The sequence below is a fragment of the Loxodonta africana genome, chromosome 3 (genome assembly GCF_030014295.1).
Source record: "Loxodonta africana isolate mLoxAfr1 chromosome 3, mLoxAfr1.hap2, whole genome shotgun sequence".
Taxonomy (NCBI): Eukaryota; Metazoa; Chordata; class Mammalia; order Proboscidea; family Elephantidae; genus Loxodonta; species Loxodonta africana.
The window spans coordinates 182713272-182730671 of NC_087344.1; the positions used below are offsets into that span (position 1 = coordinate 182713272).

General features: G+C 44.0%; 2 protein-coding genes across 2 annotated transcripts; both read right to left on the reverse strand.

Moving 5' to 3' along the window:
- Positions 1 to 7754: 7754 nt before the first annotated feature.
- Positions 7755 to 8042, reverse strand: LOC100663512 (late cornified envelope protein 3C-like). Its single transcript, XM_064283168.1, has one exon. The coding sequence runs from the start codon at positions 8040 to 8042 to the stop codon at positions 7755 to 7757; it is 288 nt and encodes a 95-aa protein (XP_064139238.1).
- An 8072-nt stretch (positions 8043 to 16114) lies between these two features.
- On the reverse strand, positions 16115 to 17400 carry LOC100663228 (late cornified envelope protein 3C-like). The gene has a single exon (XM_003409447.2). It carries the CDS (start codon positions 16481 to 16483, stop codon positions 16115 to 16117), a length of 369 nt encoding a protein of 122 aa, XP_003409495.2. The 5' UTR covers positions 16484 to 17400.

Genomic DNA, 17400 nt, shown 5'->3' on the forward strand with positions numbered 1-17400 from the left:
TTCATGTATGATGTCCTTTATGTCATTCCACAACTTGCCTGGTCTTCGGTCATTAGTGTTCAGTTCATCAAATCTGTTGTTGAGGTGGTTTCCAAATTCAGGTGGGATATACTCAAGGTTGTCCTTTAGTTCTCGTGGACTTGTTTTAATTTTATTCAGCTTCAGATTGAACTTGCGTATGAGCAATTGATGATCTGCTCCACAGTTGGTCACTGGCCTTATTCTGACTGGTAATATCGAGCTTTTCCATTGTCTTTTTCCACAGATGTAGTCGATTTGATTATTGCCTATTCTATCAGGCATGGTACATGTGTTTAGTCACCGTTTATGTGGTTAAAAAAGGTATTTGCAATGAAGAAGTTGTTGGTCTTGCAAAATTCTATCATGCCATCTCTGGCGTTGTTCTATTGCCAAGACCATATTTCCCCACTACTGATCCTTCTTCTTTGCTTCCAATTACCAGTAATTGTCAATGTTTGATCAATTTCAGACTGCAGAAGATGGTAAAAATCTTTGTACATTCCACATTCTGATTATTAATGAATATTTACAGCTACTTCTTCTCATTTTGAGTCATGTGACATCAGTATGTGAAGGTCTTGAAAGCTTACTCCATCTGTTATTAAGGTCAACTCTGCTTTGAGGAGGCAGTTCTTCCCTAGTCATATTTTGAGTGCCTTCCAACCTGAGGGCCTAATCTTCTGGCACTATATCAGACAATATTCCATGGCTATTCATAAGGTTTTCATTGGCCAATCTTTTTCACAGGTAGACATGCAACCCACCACAGTATGACAAACTGACAGACGAGTGGTAGGAAAAACTGGTAGTCAAAGTGAAATGTTAGTTTTGGCGCACATCAAGGACAATGATTTTGACCTTAGGGGCAGCTGAGTGCTATACTCTAGATCCTAAATCTCGAAGACCAACTCTCTGTAAGGGTGATCTGTGTGGCTTGCTGTTTTAGTGGTGTAGAGTTTGAAAAGTAATATAAAACACATGCAAGTCGTTACAAAGGCAATCCACTATCTTCTCACATCTCTTAAAACATTTTAGAGAATCTTTGTATATCATGGTGGTTAGGAGTGTGAACTCCACAGCCAAACTGTCTGGGCTTGACACACATACAAATCTTTGGTCTTATAAATACATACAGTTTATCACACCTGCAATAATCTCATTTCCATTTTTCTCCCCTCTCCAAGTTTCTCACAATGCATGTACAGTACACTGTATATGCATTGTGATGAGTGATCATCTCATGTGCTGCATCCTGGCCCCATTTCTCTCCTTGTATCCATCACCTATTCAGCTTTAAACAATCCCTTCCCACCCACTCAACACCCAGGTGTTTCCTCCAGAAATAAAGTGAATGTTCCTCTCTGAAGCCATTTGTCTTACCTGGGCCTCTTTCCAGTTCTAACATACAAGCTTCTTCCTCATTGTTTACCTGTGAGTGGAGGGAAGCATGAGCTCTTATTCTTCTAGTCCTAGGCCAGGAATAGGGTGGCTCTGGGCCTAGGAGACGGCAGATCAGTGGAGTAGCCCTGGGAAGGGCAAAATAAAAATGTGAGTGAAGAACGGAAGCTTTACTTTTCACAGAATCAGACACAACTGCTGTTAAGCCCTGACAAGAACATGGCTAGGGCAGACACTGGGCCCTCAGAAGGCCACCAGTAAGAGATCCTGAATACCTTCCTTTAGTGAACTCAGGAGTTCAGTCCACAGAGAAGAGATTAGGAGGGGCCCATAAATCTGCGACTGGTCCTTGTACTCTGGGTCTTCTGTCAGCTTCTACTCACATCAGCAGCAGCCAGCAGAGTTGGGGCAAAAGCCTGAGACCCCAAAAGAGCTCACACTCACAGCAGGTGGGGCTCTGATGCAGGTGCCTGAGGAAGAGACCATAGCCGTGGTGGCTCAGGTAGCAGCTGCCACCCCCAGAGCTGCTACAGCAGCAAGAAGAGACTGAAGGTGGGCATGGGGCTGGGCACTGGGGCAGGCATTTTGGGGGACACATGGGAGGGTGCTGGCACTGCTGCTGGTTCTGCTGGCAGGACATTTCCGTGACATTTCTGTGGGTGTCAATGACTCTAGAGAAAATAAAATGAGCATATTAATGCACAAGTCTCTGGCCAGTGCCTCTTCTCTGATGAGTCTCATAGACCTTTTGCTCTACATCTGAGCTAAGAAATGTAGGAAGGCAATGAAAACCTATCTGAACTTAATTTAACCTAGCAAGATGCTATTTCCTCTTTGGTCTCCTGCTAGAAGAAAGCGGATTGTTTTCTAATTGAGCTCCCAAGTCTTCTTGTCTCCATGTAACGATAGAGGAGAATAAACCCACTTGGGTAAAGCTTCTGTGAGGGAGATGAGAGAGGCTCTCCGAACATGTTAGGAGGAGGATGAGGGTGTCTTGAGAACCCCTGAGATGCCCCATGATGGTGCTCATTACCCCAACGCTCTGCTGCCCCCATTCTGGACCCTCTGCCTCTCTCTCCTCTGGTGGAGTCCTGGGCTGATCTTCCTAACCCTCCAAGTGCAGGTCCTGTCTCCAGCTGCACATTCGCCTGATTTCATGGAGGCCAGAGAAAGCTGATTCTGAGTAGGCTATGGACTGAGGAGCTCCTGATTGGTGATGCACGGCCTGAGTACGCTGCTGCTTTAACAACCAGGAGGAAGATAACAGCACCTAAAATCCCTGGATCCAGGCCTTCAGCATCTTTCTGAGCACATGACAATACATTTGACAATTGGGAACCAGAAAGCCCTCGTACTTGTTCAAATACCTTCCACTTAGGTGTACATACGTCCTGAACAGAGGCCATGTCCCGTACTTTACAGTGGAGGTATGGAGATATAGAGTTGAATATGACACATAACCTGATCTAGAGTGATTAACTAACTGGACAGACAGACAAAGTAAATAAAGAGACTGCTCCCATGTGATAAATGCTGTAATAGAAGTGATTAACTACAAAAGTCCTTAGTCCTTTGGATGTCGGTCCTTTTTTCGTTCATGTTCCCTTAGGAAGACTACGTATGCAGATGTGATCAACTCTTGCTCTTGGGGGTGGTGGCTGGGTCGAGCCCACTGAGCCTCCACAATGCAATGTGTAGGAAATGGATGGAAAGGGTGAAGCCAGGGGAGGTGCAGACCCTGAGAAAAACCTCATGAGACAAATTGGTACTTGACTGAAGGGCAAATGTAGAGAAGGAAACTATAATGATTGAAGAGACAAGAATAAAATTAGCATATTAAAAAAGGCATGCTATCTCTATCAAGATCCCAAGACCGTCATTAAAACAAAAACAAACTAAAAACACCAAACCCCTTGCTGCTGAGTTGATTCCAACTCATAGTGACCCTGTAGGTCAGAGTAGATCTGCCCCAAATTGTTTCTAAGGCTGTAACCTTTGCAGAAGCAGACTGCCACATCTTTCTCCTGCTGAGCAGCTGGTGGGTTCAAACTACAGGCCTTTAGGTTAGCAGTCAATCATTTAACCATGGTACACCCAGGGCTCTCTAAAAATTCATAGGCAAGAGTGATCCTTCTAATTGGACTAGTTAAGGAAGGTCTGTCAAACATGAATGATAATTCATGTGTTTGATGAAGGTGCTTTTGTTGAGTGCAATGAGATTGATGGTAGTGTTGGGTGCATCTCATCAATGGAACAGATGTGACATTGCCTATGTTTTGTCTACAGTGAATTGATATAAACTAAATGCCATTTTCTCTGTGACATTTGTTTTTAATTTCTCATGACATTCATCTCTAATATTAAAATAAATATATTTTACCATATGTTTTTCAAGATAAATCAGTCAAGAATATAATCAAACTTTTTCTATATTTAAATAAAATTGAAGTTTTCAATGACAATTAATTATATTCATTATAAGGGAGTGCAATTTTCTACCTAGCAGCTCATCTACATAAGAGCAGAGTGATGCCATGACTTATTTCAAGTTGCCTTTAGTCCTGCCATTTAAATGTTTTCATCCATTTGTTCACTCATTCATTCACCCATTCACTCTATTCAAACAGCATGTGTTGCACTGATAGGATGTATCTTGCATTCTGCTGCACACAGGAGGCTCAGAAATGAACAAGACTTGGTCTCTATTCTTGGGTAGCTCCCAGTGTAGCGGGGCAGATAGACCAGTATTAAAATAAGCATGATCCAAGGATGGGAGAGCTGTAATGTGCATGCGTGGGAAGTCATCTAGCCTGAGGTCAGAGCTTTGGGTGTCTGCTTCCTTTTGCCTGCAGTTACTCTGAGGAGGAGGGTGTGCATAGATGTTGTCACCTGCTATCACTTGGGAATGATAGATGCAATGAGGTCACTGGCCTGTGAGAACAGTACTTGGACAAGTGGCAGGAGCAGAGATGTGGAGCCTTGACCTGCCCATGGCAGCCATCCCAGGTGGCAATATCAAGAGGAGCTCATAAAACTTAGGGGTCAGCAGAGAGGTTGTCAGGAGGGAGATAACGAGGTTCTATGGGGAGAATGGGGGATGGGGCGGGAGCTGGAGGGATCTAAGACAATGTGGAAGGGACAGGATAATGTGCTTGATAAAAACATCTATTTTGGGGGTCAGAATTTCCTGAGTTTGAATCACTGCTTCTTCAGTTAACAGCTGGTTCCTGGGGTGGGGGGCAAGCAGAAGAAGCTATAAAGCAATAGAGGCACACTAGACCAGTGATGTGAAGAGTAAAATCAGAGACGAGGACAAGAAATCTATAAAAGCTGTGTGACATGATTAGTAAATTAACATACCTTTAAGGACCACTGTGTCAGTATCTTAGTGACTGTGATATTTATTCTAAGAGCTCCCGGATTAGTTAGGGGATGGAGTGTTTCAAGTTGGCTGGGATGGCTACGGAAAATTAGCTGAACGATGAGTAATACTTAATGAGGGTGTTGATGATGAGGTTGGTAATGGTGATACTTGTGAACACCTGAGTTAGGCAGTGATTGACCAAGGGCTTTGGGAATTGCAACTATGTTTAAGGTGTATAGTATTTTTCCACAGCATTTTATTATAACATTAGAGATGCATTGCCCTCTGAAATATCACATTTAAGAATGGGACAAAATTTTTTTTTTTTTATAGCCAGCCACTTGTAGGCAATTGAATAAGTAATATTTGTGGGCATAAAAGAGCACTTTCATGTCACCTGTGAGAAGATGCTTTTTTCACTGTGGCTTGTGGGTTCTGGGAGGGAGGGAGATAGCATGAGGACAGAGGGCTGTTTGGGCACCATCCCTGTCCTATTATTATTTTTGTAGAGTTCCTAAAGTGGAGACTTTTTTCCTTTTTAAAAAAATCTATTGTGGTAAAGCACATATAACATAAACTTTATTTTTTTTATGATTTTAATAACTTTGAAGTGTATAATTTAGTGACATTAATTACAGTGACACTGCTGTGCAACCATTACTACTATCTATTTCCAAAACTTTTTCATCACCTCAAACAGAAACTCAGTACCCATTAAGCAATAAATCCCCATAAGCCCACTGCTGTAGAGTCGATCTGACTCGTAGTAACCCTACCAGACAGAGTAGAACTGCCCCAGGGGGTTTTCAAGGCTATAAATCTTTATAGAAGCAGACTGCTACATCTTTCTCCCAAGGAGCAGTTGGTGGATTTGAACCACCAACCTTTCAGTTAGCAGCTGAGTGCTTTAACCACTCATCACCAGTGTCCTTATAACTGTTCCATTGTTATTAATAATTTATCTCCTTTCCTTTCTTGGCGGCTGACTTTTGGTGTGGAAGCTAGCAAATACTAGATGTTCCTTTTGTCGTCACCAGAGCTACCGTCTCAAAGCCTTACTAGTTGCCCAGGTTGAATATCTTCTCTGGCTTTGTTAAACTGAGGAAGTGTCCACCCAGTTCCAAAGGGTGAAAGGCCAACTGCACCGAGGGCCACAGTGTTTCGGTCTCTGCATTGCATGTGAATACAGGTGGTCTCCCATGGATCCATCTGAAGTAAGTTCTCTAGAGAAGAAACTTTGTCTCACTGCTTCGTCGCTGCATCTGCTGTGCCTAGAACTGAGCACATACGGGTTCAGGTTGGGACCTGGTGTCAGCCTGATGAGGTTTGGAGAATCTTCTCTCTACTGTTGGGACCTGCCCTTTTGTGATCAGTTTTTATAGGTTTCATTTATTACTTCCACCTTTCCCAGATTTCTTTGGAGTCCATGTCGTGGACTTTATTGGTTGATCCTATTCCCTTTTCTCTTCGCTCAGATTATTTTCAACCACACCAAGAGCTCTATTGTTTCCTTAAGGAGTGGTGGTTTGAGGTGCTTCTGAGCCTACGAGCCTCTTTTTACAGCCCCTGTGGGACTGCACATTCTAATTTTCCCGATTTGTCCAACCTCAGACACTCTGTTTCCAGGTCTGCACAGGTGTCCTGGTGTCAGGGTCCACACATCCTACTTTGTGGCTGTCTCCCGAGCAGCACAACTCTTCCATTGGTGCCAGGCCTAAACGCTACAATTCACATTGTGTGATTTTAAACAGAATTTAAACATAATAACAACCTGATGGGTACATGTCTGGTACTAAACTCCTCTCAGGGTTTTTTGGGGTCTTTTTAATCCCCCAAATTAAAAATTAATTTCTAGTTCATACTTCCCACAGGGTTTTAAACTTTTTTTTTTTTTTAATTCAATGAACTCCACACATTCTCCACACATTTTTTTTTCCTTTTTTCTTTCCTACTCAGCCCCTAACATCAGTTTCTCTCAACATTTGCAATTTGGCTGAAGCTCTGTGATGCTTTTTTGGCTTTCTGGTAGCCAAAGTGAGATGATACTCCCGGTTTAAATCTAGTCTAGGAGTATCCTTTCGAACTTGGTAACATCTGAGTTTCACAATTTAGGACAAAACATGGGACTCTGTTGAGGTTGTGACTAAAGTGTTGGTGTCATGGTAGTAGGGGTAAAAATTAATGTGTTTGTTCCTTTGATTGTACGAATTTATAACCCCAGCAACACTTCTCCTTTCCTCCTTTTCTCTCCTTTAATTTTTCCTAGTATTTTCATTTCACACACCCCCATCATCTCATTGACTAAACTCCAGCCACATCTTTCCCCAGAACTCTTTAATTTAAATAATTCTCTCTCACCTTTCACCCCCCTCTCCGGATTTTCAGAGTAGGTTGAGTTAAACTTCCTCCCTGAAGTTTACAACTCCTTCCTCTATTTTTTACTCTGCTCCTTTTCTGCCTGTAATCCCTGGGCTTCACGCAAAACGTGACTCCTTTCACTGAGGGTTGCAGGGCCCCAAACCAGTGTGACTCTTATCCTTTGTTCCTCTCAACTCCAGCCTAAAAATTCCCTCCAGTCCCTTCTATAAGTGGAAGTGAACCTGAACTTCAAATTTCCCCAGGTTCTGTTCCCACCGTTAGGTCGTGCTGGCATGAAGAACTTGGGGGAGGGGGGAACAAAGTAGACCGACAATTGAAACATGGGTGATGATGAGGAGAAGCTTTATTTTCCACAGGGTCAGACACAGGCTCTGACAAGCATCCGCAGGTACAGGGGGTGAAGGAAACTGTGAGATCCCAGGCATCAGGCAGGAGGAGACTTCCCGGGAGGGCTAAGACCCTCCACACGGACATCCGCGCAGCTCAGCCTGTGAAACTGGGTCTGGGAAAGGATGCGTCAGATTGGGGTGATCCTTGGAACTTTGGGTCTTTGTTTCCTTTACAATTGCTTGTCTTGTGCACACTACCCAGGTCAGCAGCAGCCCCCAGAGCTGTGGCCACAGTGGGAGCCCCCGGACTGCTGACCACTGCCATCATCACTGCAGTTGGAGCTCCGGCGCCGGCATCTGTGGGACTTGTGGTGCCTGTGGTGGCTCAGGCAGCAGCCAGTCTCAGAGCTGGGGCCATGGCAGCCCCCGGAGGTCAGGGCACAGCCGGAGGAGACTTTGGGCAAGCACTGTGCGGGGCTCTTCGGGGGGCACTTGGGTGAGGGGCACTTGGGAGGGGCCTGGTACTGCTGCTGGTTCTGCTGGCAAGACATCTCGGCGGGAGTTTCACCTTGGAAAAAGTAAAAGAGACAAATGAAAACAGAAGCTTTAGGCCAGTGTCTCCTCCCTTGTGGGTTTTGTCAAACACTTGCTCCCCAGGATCGAGCTGCTTTCTCAACCAGGGTCTGTGGGAGAGAAGTGGGCACGTGGAAAGGACACGTGCATCTGGATGAAGCTCCTCAAGGATGTCAGATGGATTCCTGTGCATCCCTGACGACGTGCTCAGAACAAAATGGGAAGAACCCTGAGCTCCTGTGGCTTTTGCAACTCCCAGGAAACCCCTTGCCGTGGAGTCGATTCCAACTCATAGAGACTTTAAAGGACAGAGTAGAACTGTCCCATACGGTTTCCAAGGAGCGGCTGGTGGATTCAAACTGCCGACCTTTTGTTTAGCAGCCGACCCCTTAACCACTGCGCCTAACACGTGCCAGGAAGCTCCTTCCTCACCATCGCCTGCCTTATTGCTGCACCCTATGGGCCTTCTCCTGATACTTCCATTTCAGGTCTGGGCTTATCTTCCCCAAATGCTCCCAGCTGAGGTTCTGGCCCCTTCCAGACACTCACCGGGTGCAGAGGAGGCAGAAGAAGGCTGTTCCTGAAGGCTGTGGATGACGAGTCCAGAGCAGGAGTCCTTTTATCCTGTGCTGGTGGTTTGTGATGCACAGCCCGGGTATGCTGCTGGTTTCGCAACTGGGGGAGCATGACGCATCACACAGTCCCAGAACCATCAACTCTCTGGGCACTCTCCAAGATGTCTGACAGAAGGGAACCAGGAAGTTCTGATGACTGTCCTCTTGTCTCTCACTCAGGCCTACTGGGGACCATCCCACTATCCTTGCATCATTCATTCAGCTCACATTCCCCAGCACAGGCTCTGTCTCACGGACTTAGGTGGATACTAGGCATATTTGGATGAACATGGTATTTTCTGTCCTCAAGTAGCTCACCATCTGTCAGGAAAGATAGATCGAAATTATACACACACACACACACACACACACACACACATCTACATATATTTGTCTATTCCTAAGTACTAAGTCACAGTGTTTGGTGCCACGCTTCCTTCACCCTGCACATAACCCAAAGCATGCTGGCATCCACATGTAGTCTGTTGCTGTCCTTGTGAGCTCCTGGGAATAAGATGAATGGGTAAAAATGAAGCAATAGAGCTGAGGCCCTGTCTAGGCTAAATGGGGCACATAAGATTTTCTCATGGCACCCAGGAACTCAGGCATGATGTTTCTGGGCAAGAAGGGGGTTGAGCTGAGTTTCAACAAGTAGAAGCATTTAATAGACCTGACAATGTATGAAGTTTGTATACGGTCTATTTACGTAAGCTGGAGACTTTTCTCATTTAAATTTACCATTCATTTTACCCTATGGAGCACAGTTTTACCCTGACACACACGGGGTCACCATGAGTCAAAATTAACTCAATGGCAGTGGGCTCATTAAAATCAATACCAATGAATTCTAAATAGGATTTAGAAAATTTGCTCCTACGTAGCTCTGTTCTCTCTCCACCGCCTTTGTAGCGCATATTGCCATACAGAGTTAACAGCTTTATATCTTATAAGTCCATAAACACAATTTTATCATTATTGTTTTATTCAGTTATCTTTTAAATTATACAGAAGAAAGTGTTACAAAGAAAAAGTATATTTAATTTATAGTGTCTTTTGTATTTACGTATGTAGTTAACTGATGCTCTTTATTTCTTTATATAAATATGAGTTACTGCCTAGTGCTGCTTCATGCCCTGACGGGCTCCCTTTAGTATTTCTTGTCTGATAGGTCCACTAACAATGAATTATCTAACTTTGTTTACTTGGGAATATCTTAATTTTTCCTTCATTTTTGAAGGATAGTTTTGTTGGATATAGAGTTCTTGGTTTACAGTATTCTTTGAGTACTTTGAATATGTCATCCCACTGCCTTCTGGCCTTCATGGTTTCTGATAGAAATCACTTCTTAATCTTATGGAAGCTCCGTTGTACATGATGAGTTGCTTCTGTCTTGCCGCTTTCAAGATTCTCTCTTTGTCTTTTGACAGTTCGATTATGATTTGTCTAGGTGTGAGTTTATCCTAATTGGAATTTGTTGTGATTCTTTGATGTGTAGATTAGTGTTTTCCATCCAGTTTCGAAAGTTTCTGGTCATTATTTCTTGAAATAATCCTTGCCTTCCCCTGTCAGTCAATCAATAAATACCTAGTCTTAAGTTGTGTTACATTTCCAAAACTTCGCTTAGGAAAGCATTCATTCCTGTAGTTAATAATATTCACTCTAGGAAATCATGGTTTTGTGGTCAAGGATGTGAAATATTGCATAAGATATTGGCCCTGGAAAGTTTTATGTCTCCAAATCCCACGTCACCCTCAAGGCCCTCAGTTCCCATGAGCAACTAAAGTTGGTCTGGAATCAGATCCCTTTCATTTTTTTTTGCAAGCCTTGAGCTGGGCTCCAGGACTCAGTGTAGCTTAGTGGTGGGCCTGAAAAGGCTGAAGAATGGGTAGAATCACTGTCTGGTTTGGGTTTGAGTTGCCAAGACAGGTACAGGGTGATCAGGTAGAGTTGAAGGAAGTTTCGTTATTTCATAAGGTCACATACAAGTACCAAAGATATCTAGGAAGTGGGAGCTGGGTGGAGGATTTTGGATGGGGGTGAAATCTCTGGTGAGAAATAGAACCTTCTAAATTAGAGGTTTCCAACTTTGGCTGCACATTGGAATCATCTGTGAAGGTTTTAAAAAAGACTGAACTCTGAGCTCTACCCCCAAAGACTCTGATTGAGTTGGCCTGAAGTGCAGCCAAGGCATTGGGATTTTTAATTTCTCCCCAAGTGATTCTAAGTACAGCCAGGTTTGAGAATATCAGATCACAAGAGGTAGAGGAAAAAGAATGGGAGGTTGGAGAATAAGATTACCTGTGGGTTTACATTCCTGTTGTCCACAGAATAAACAGAAAATTCTTTAGCAGGAAGTACAGTAACTCCCCCCCCACCTTATCAGAACACAATTTTATTTTTCATGGTTTCAGTTATCCCCGGTCAACTGCAGTTAGAAAATGTAAAATGAGTATGTAGCGTGATGAAATATCATGCCGTTCTGCTCTGTCATTCACATAACTTATTACAGTATATTGTTATAATTGTTCTATTATTAATTATTGTTGCTAATCTTTTATTGTGCCTAATTTATAAATTAAACTTATCAGAGGTATGTATGAGTCATAGTATTTGTAGGGTTTGACACTATCGTGGTTTCCCCATGGATAAAGGGAGGACTGCTGTACCAGTTTCTGCCATTTGGGAGCTGGTTGACTGTTCTCTATTCTCAACACTTACCACCCTCACCCCCAAATCTCACATTCAGTTCCTCACCTGCCTGTGATGAACCTGGAACTAAAGATCCTTTATCTGGGTAGGAGGGCACCTTAGTGACTGATGCTCAGTGATCAGAGAGTATCTTTCTGGCCACCTTGGGAAAGGATACAGGTGCCACTGGTCCAGTGAGGATCTGGATGGGATGCTGTCACCAAGTCCTGTGTCACTCATATATAGGCTGCAGGGCCTTGGTGGTAGGGATGGAAAGGGGGAAAAGAGGGCAAGTTTTACCAAGATAAGGTATCTGGGAAGCCCCAAGACTGTCCAAATACCTATTCTTTAAGCCTTTTGTGAGCCTGTTTCCTTCCATCCTTCCCTCCATCCCTTCTTCCTTCCCTCCTGTTTTTATTTCTTCTTTCCTTCCTTTTTTCTTAAACAAACAAGCTTACACTGCACATTAGGCATTCCAATGGGAATGAAGAATCATAAATGAATAAGATACAGTCCTTGTTGTATAGCTCATATTTTAATGGGGTAGACAGACAGGGTATCAAATACTTATAACCTAAGGTGATGAATGCTGTAATAAAGACATGTGGGGAGTCCTCAGACTTAGCCAAGAGCTCTTGGTTGTCAGTCTCCTGTTGCCTTGGTGTGTTCAGAAGTTGCCATTTGTCATCACTTGTGAGTGGTTGAAATGAGGTCAGCAGCCTTTAAGAATTGCAGGTGGGCATACAGCAGGAGCAGAGAAGGAGGAGCCTGACCTCTGCACAAGGGCAGTTGGTCCAGGTGGAACCACTGAGAGGAACTCACGAAACCCAGGAAGTAGAGGGGTCCCCATAAAGACAGGGCGGAAGTGCGGTTGAGGGAAGCTGAGGGCTGAACATGGCTGATAGAAGAGATTAGAATAATATGTTCATTATGGGCACTGGTTATGGAATCCAATTTTCCTGGCTTTGTTTCATTGTTTCTTCAGGTAGAGGTGTTTGAGAAAGAAAAGAGGCTATAATGATATGAAAGCACATGGACCACAGATGTTAGAGTTGAAATCAGAGATGAAAATGAGAAACTAACCTACATCTAATGAGAGATGGGTCAGTGAGTAACTCACTCTATGTTGTTTCTAAGAGTTTCAGGAGTAGTTCACAGAAGGGAATGATTCATCTTGGCTGGGGTAGCCAGGGGAATTTATGTGAAAGGTGAATTATAATTGATAGGAAGTGAATAATAATTGATAAATGTGGTAGTGTTGATTGTGTACACGTGACATAATGCAATTGATGTGACTAATGTCTGTAGAAATCGCATCATGTCAACTGTCAAGTTTTCCTATTGCATTTTACTATAACACTAGAGATGTATTTCCTTCTGAAATATGAATATACTTAAGAATATACTTATGAAATACTTAAGAATAGGACAAATATTTTATATTACACATGTAACTTAAAATGATAGCTTTGGATAAAGCATTGCTACAGTAAATATATCTATTTGTCTTGCTATAGGAAGGCTTGTAATTGTGGCTGCCCACTTTGAGATGTGCAATATGGTATAACCATGGAGAACACCAGAGCACCTTCATGGCCCTGGTGAAACATGTTTTTTCTAGTGGGACCTTGGGGAGAGTGAGGGAGGGAGACTGGGAAGGGCATAAGGATAGAGGTCTACTTGTGCACTAACATCCTCCTCATCACCATTAGCAACTCCTCTCTTGTTCTTACTTGATTGTTGCCTTTGGTATGAAAGTGAGAAGTTACTAAATGTTTCTCCCAGACTGGAATCTTTCACTATGTTTATCAAACCTACATTGCTGCTGCCCCAATTCAAGGGTGTGGGAAGTCAACTAGAAGAGGGTCACTTGTGTTTTGGTTTTCTGCATTCCAAGCAAATTAGGGAATTTTCTCAAATGGACCCACTAGAATGGGAGCTCAAGAACTGTGTCTTTATTTTTCTCATTCACCATTGTGTCTCCAGGGCCTGCAATGGTGCCTGTATATAGTAGGTGCTCAAAAAAATTTTTTTAAATCAATGAATTACTGACAGTTCTGTTCTGGGCTGCATTGGATGATCTCCTGATGATAATTGGGGCACTCTTAACCCATTGAGCTCTCACCTGTTGGGGTCTACTTCTAGGATTAGCATCATATTACCTAACTTTTGGCTTTCTTCAACTGTCCTGGTGCCTCAGGTCCAAGCTTTATTGGTTGGTCCAGTTTCTGTTTCTTCTTCCTCCTGAGTGAACTCACTACCTGTAGGAGTTGTTGGATACTTTTGTACTGAGAACTTGGACTTGGTATGTGTTTCTGAGTCTCCAAGCCTCATTCTACAGTCCTTGGCAGATGACAGGCTTTAGTTCATCAGAGAATGAGCTCTGTTTCTCTGGTAGCTGATGTGCAGTTACAAATGTGGCCCATGAATTCCAGTCACTTTTCATCCTGTGGTCCTCTGTTTCTGGACATGTGGAGCAGTTCTGCCAAGATCTGTGGGTTCTGTAGCTCTGGGTCCACCTGTCTCCCTTCATGGGAAGCTGAGCAAGATCTCACACACGTCATGCAACTCCAACCTCACAACCAAGTCTACCCTTCCTGAACATTGTTGTGATGTATATTTTCGCCATGACTCAACATTGTTTCTGTTCCATGGTGGAGTTCTACCCAAGGATTTCTCAGGTTAGAGCAACAAGAAACTTGTAGCAATGAATCCAAACATGGCAGTTGTGGCTCCTCCTTAGGAAATTGTGTTGAGCTGGAGAGTGGATCAGACTTCATCAGAGCATGCCTGGCATCACACTGCTTTTGTGCCCTTTATTAAATCTCAAAGATTTTAGAAACTCTGAGACTTTGGGTGTTAAAGGGAAAATAAATGGCCAGTTTGCTATTTTCCAGGACTTAAAAAAGTTTTTTTTTTTTTTCCTTCTATTCAATAAACGCCAAAATGCTACATAGGCTTGTTTCATTGTTTGGTATACTCAGCTCAACACCGATTTCCCTCAATTTTTAATCTGAATTTAGTTTAGGACCTATGGTGTTCCTTTGACTTATCCTGGGGGACATCTAGATGGCTCTGATGGACTGCTCCTTTACACCATTATTTTGACAATCTGGCATATAGAATGAGATTCATATCTAGAGAGATGATTCCATGTAGGGGGAAGCTGAATGTCACATTTTAGATCCCAGCTGTGGGACAGCAAATTTAAAAACAATGTTTACTGATATTGTGCCTCACGTGGTTGGGCTCTTAACTACGTAGCTTAAAAAAAAAGGAAAAAAAAAAAGTTCAGCAGACCAAAATCAATGTTACGAAATAAAACTCATTACGTCCACAGATCTCTTGAAAAGTCTCAAAGGGGGGCCATGTGGTAAGGTGGCTAAGAATGTGGACTCTGTCTGCACCACTCACTAGCTGTGTGGCTCCTGTCCTGGTAAAAAATGAAACTGGATCTCAGTTTCCTGATTTGTAAAATGTGGTCATTAAGAGCACATACCTTATAGACTGTTTCAAAAATTAAATGAATTAATATTAGTCACTTATCGGTTCCTTTGAGTCGGAATCGACTCGACGGCAACGAGTATCAGTTCTTAGCTTATGATAAACACTAATAAGTGTTTGAACTCACAATTATACCAGTTTACAATCCTAGTAATGCTTCTCGTTTCTCCTCTTCCTTTATCGTCTCGTAATCCACACTCTTTACATTCTCATATTTCCTGGACTCTCAGTTCCTTCTCTCCCTAATCCATAACTTCCTTAAAAAAAAAAAAAAAAAAAAAAACTTCCTTAGCTTTAACTAATTTCTCCACCTCCATCTCTCTCTTGGATTTCTCTTGAGCAGATGGAGTTATTTGTCCTCCCAGATGCCATCCCATCCTTCCCCTGCCTCTTTATTCTAGACTGAGGTTTCTCAACCTTGGCAACAATGGCATTCTGGGCCAGATAATTCCTTGTTTGAGGGGGAAAGGCTGTCCTTTCCTTTGTGGGATGTTTGGTGGCATCCCTGGCATCTACCCACTGGGTGCAGTAGTACTTCCTCTTCCTCCAAGTTGTGACAATCGAAAATGTCTCTAGATGTTGCCAAATGTCACCTGCTGAGAATCTCTGCCTATTCTGCCTATTTTCTGATCACTGTCTACTACATATTCGCTGTTCCTTAGTTGGATGCCCAGCAAAAGCAAATAGCTCCTCATAGGAGCCTGGGGATCCCACAATGAGGTGAAAACCCAACCCGAGGTGAAAACCCACCCCATGCCTATGTTTCCTAGGAAAAGTCATTCCTGTTACTGATGGCTACAGGCCTCAGTCTCTTCCTCTTCCCCTTACCTGTCAATTCCAGCATAAAAAGATCTGACAGAACCTCTATTTCTTAGGTTTAGAGTGAGGATTCTGTACCTCCCCTGTAGGGCAGTGCTGGGTTTGGGAGTTGGAGCGGTATACATTTAGCCATCTGGGAACGGCCAAAGTGAAACGACAAGTGATACACAGGTGGTGATAAGGAGAGGCTTTATTTTCTATAGGGCCAGACACTGGCCCTGAAATGCATTGACAGGTGCAGGGGGCGGAGGAAATGTGAAGTCCCAGAGGAGCCTTCTGGGGAGAGCTGGGAGCCTCCACAGGTACATCTGCTCAGTTCATCCTGTAAAAGCACATCTGGGAAAGGATGCTCAGGCTAGGGTGGTCCTTGGAACTTTGGGTCTTTGTTTCCTTCACAATTGCTTGTCTCATCCACACTGCCCAGGTCAGCAGCAGCCCCTAGAGCTGTGGCCACAGCGGGAGCCCCCGGACTGCTGACCACTGCCATCGTCACTGCAGTCGGAGTTCTGGTGCTGGCACCGGTGGGACCTGCAGCACCTGTGGTGGCTCAGGCAGCAGCCAGCCTCGGAGCTGGGGCCATGGCAGCCCCCAGAGCTGAGGGCACAGCCAGAGGAGACTTTGGGTGTGCACTGTGCAGGGCTTTTCGGGGGGCACTTGGGTAAGGGGCACTTGGGAGGGGCCTGGCACTGCTGCTGGTTCTGCTGGCAGGACATCTTGGCTGGAGTTGAATCACGCTGGACAAAACAAAAACAACTTGTCAGTTCAGAATCTACATTCCCATGTCCGTCTGTCATGATTTCCAAGACCCCTCTCTTCTAAGAACAGCTGCTTCTGTAATCAAGAACTGAAGGAGGGAAGGGAAGCTGATTTGGAGTGAGTTTGAGCATGTAAGATGCCTCCCACTTTGCTGTCCACCAGGAAAGGTGCTGTCAATCTAACCCAGGATCCACCTTTTTGTGTCTCCTTGGAAACTCTTAGGGAATGCACCTACTTGAGAAAAGCTTTCTGGAGACTGTCAAAGGACATGTGTGCACATGTGAGAACATGAATTAATGAGGATGGGAGGGAGCTTTGAGCTCTTGTGGTTTTTGCAGGTACAGAGTCCCTGTCTCATTCCCTATGGACCCCTTCCTCACTCACACTTCCTCCATTGCTGGCCTCCGTGGCCCTGTTTCTGCCGTTTCCACTCCAGACCTCTCTGTTTCCCTCCCCTCTGCTATGACTTGAACATTCTCAGCTGCAGTCATGTCCCCTGCTGGACACTCACTAGACACAGAGGAGGCAGGAGAAGCTGTTCCTGAGGAGGCTGTGGATGAGGAGCCCAGGGCAGGAGCCCTTTTATCCTGTGCTGGTTTGTGATCCCCAGCCAGGGTATGCTGGTGCTTTTACAACCTGGGGAGGTGCCATAGTGGAGCACTCTCAGAAAGAGGACTTCCAGCCTTTTCTTGGGCCTTGCATAATGTCCAGCTTACTAGGTTGAACCAGGAAGCCCCACGACTGACCACACACATCCCACCGGGACCTACAGGGAGCCTTCCTTCCTTCTTCCTTCTTTCAGCTCACATGCCTTGATGTAAGTTCTCTCTCATGTGCTTTCTTGGAAACATGGATGACTGTGACAGAAGTTCTTGAGCTCATGGTCTAACAAGACAGATAAACAAACATACAAATAAAAAATCATGAAACAGACCTCAAATGATCAAGGCAATGA

What these genes read in the sequence shown, in the direction of transcription:
- LOC100663512 (XM_064283168.1), bottom strand. Translation starts at nt 8,042, where the DNA reads ATGTCTTGCCAGCAGAACCAGCAGCAGTACCAGGCCCCTCCCAAGTGC.
- LOC100663228 (XM_003409447.2), bottom strand. Translation starts at nt 16,483, where the DNA reads ATGACAGACGGACATGGGAATGTAGATTCTGAACTGACAAGTTGTTTT.